Source organism: Egretta garzetta, unplaced genomic scaffold (genome assembly GCF_000687185.1).
Source record: "Egretta garzetta isolate BGI_Z169 unplaced genomic scaffold, ASM68718v1 scaffold34, whole genome shotgun sequence".
NCBI lineage: Eukaryota > Metazoa > Chordata > Aves > Pelecaniformes > Ardeidae > Egretta > Egretta garzetta.
The window spans coordinates 3,609,271-3,610,961 of NW_009259586.1; the positions used below are offsets into that span (position 1 = coordinate 3,609,271).

General features: G+C 62.9%; 1 protein-coding gene across 1 annotated transcript in view; it reads left to right on the forward strand.

Moving 5' to 3' along the window:
* Positions 1–1,691, forward strand: part of RNF157 (ring finger protein 157) — a 19,620-nt gene that overhangs the window by 11,823 nt on the left and 6,106 nt on the right. The window contains exons 13-18 of the mRNA XM_035893364.1: positions 1–95; positions 189–297; positions 510–552; positions 814–882; positions 1,293–1,477; positions 1,630–1,689. Coding sequence (XP_035749257.1) covers positions 1–95; positions 189–297; positions 510–552; positions 814–882; positions 1,293–1,477; positions 1,630–1,689 — 561 coding nt within the window. The remainder of the gene's footprint in view (positions 96–188; positions 298–509; positions 553–813; positions 883–1,292; positions 1,478–1,629; positions 1,690–1,691) is intronic.

The window sequence follows — 1,691 nt, forward strand, 5'->3', positions numbered from 1 at the left end:
GATGGCCCCCTGCCCCCCCTGGGGCCCCTCTCGCCCCTCGAGCGCATCCCTGACTGTGGCCCCCCGGGGCTCAAGCTGAAGAAGAGCCTCTCCAAGTGAGCACAGGGGTGGGCGTGGGGGTCCCGGGGGGCTCAGTGGGGTCTGGGGGCTGTGGGTGGGGGTGAAGCCCTCTGCCCTCTGTCGTGCAGGTCCGTCTCCCAGAACTCCTCCATCCTGCCCGAAGAGGAGGACGAGAAGTCGTGCACTGAGTCAGAGCTGAGGGTCTCGAGGAGGAGATCCCCTGCCCGGCGCGAGGAGGTGAGCACCCTCCAAAACGTGCTGGTGACCAGCTGAGGCACCGGGGTGTGTGTGGCAGGTTTGGGGGCAGTTTGGGACCAGTTTGGGACCAGAGAGTCTGGCTGGGGTTTGCCTCTCCTGGCTCTTCCACCATCCATAAAGATGCCCAGGAGAGACTGATCCATCCCTTCTGAATATCCCCATCTCGTCCTCCCCACATGCTGTTCTTCCAGGAATGCGGTGCAACCCCAGAGAGCGAAAACATGGGGTGGTGGGGCTGTCCCCCATCCGGGCTCATTTTCGTGGTCCACGGACACCCCCCAGGGCCAGCGATGTTCCCACAAAGGGACCCGGGGACAGCCCCCGGAACGTGCAGGGCTGCTAACGCTCACTGCCTCTCGCCTGTGCTGCAGGGCAACGACGTGCTGGAGGACGAGGATGCCTCTCCCACCCAGGAAGACGGTAAAAGGCCCCGGGTTGTTCTTGTCCCCCTGCTTTCGGTTCGGTGTCACCGGTGGGCAGCCGAGCGAGCGGCAGATGCTGGAGCCATCGACCAGTCCTCGTGCACTGGGACCCCCCTATCTTCCACCATCTCGTCCCCAGAAGGTACGGCACGGCACCGTGGGGCTCACACACGTTGGCAAGGCAGGAGCGTGGGATCGCGGTCTTGGGTCATCTCGCTGCGGCGGGGCACGGAGGGAGTCTGCATGGCTCCTTCCTACCCTGCCGTGGATGTCGCATGAAGCCCTGGGGTGTCACCTCTGCTTCGTCACCCATAGCCCTGAAGATGGGGGGCATGGGAGCACCAATTGCTTCCTCACCCCAGAGACCCAGAGATGGGGGGCAGTGAGCTCCAGGCTGCTGGCAGCTTTCCACCCTTTGTGGCACGCATGTCCTTGCTCTGTGCCCTGCTCTCCCTCGTTAGCCCAGTTTTTAATTAGCTGGTGCTGTGCAGTGACTCTCGCCAGTGCACTGGGGGGGTCCGGCGGCCCCGCTCAGCCCCCACTCTCCCCCAGAGCCCGTCAGCAGCAGCCTGGCTCAGTCCGTCATGTCCATGGCCTCCTCCCAGAGCCAGCACTCACAGCTCAGCACCCACACAGTGTCCTCCATGTCTGGCTCCTACATCGCTCCCGGCACGGAGGAGGAGGAGGAGGGGGACATGATCCCCGCGGCCGCAAGCGCCACAGCCTCTGACACAGAGGTAGGCACTGGGGGGTTTGTTGGTGGCACCCATCACCCCCAGCTTCAAGAGCTTCCCCATGGGATGCAAATTCTACAAACCCACTGGCACCAGACTCTGTTTGGTTTGGTTTTTTTTTTTTTCTTTCCATTTTTCCCACCTTCTTCCCACAGTCAACACCCGTGGAGTCCCCGGATCTAAACTTTGTCAGCATCTCGGCCGAGGAGCGCGATGC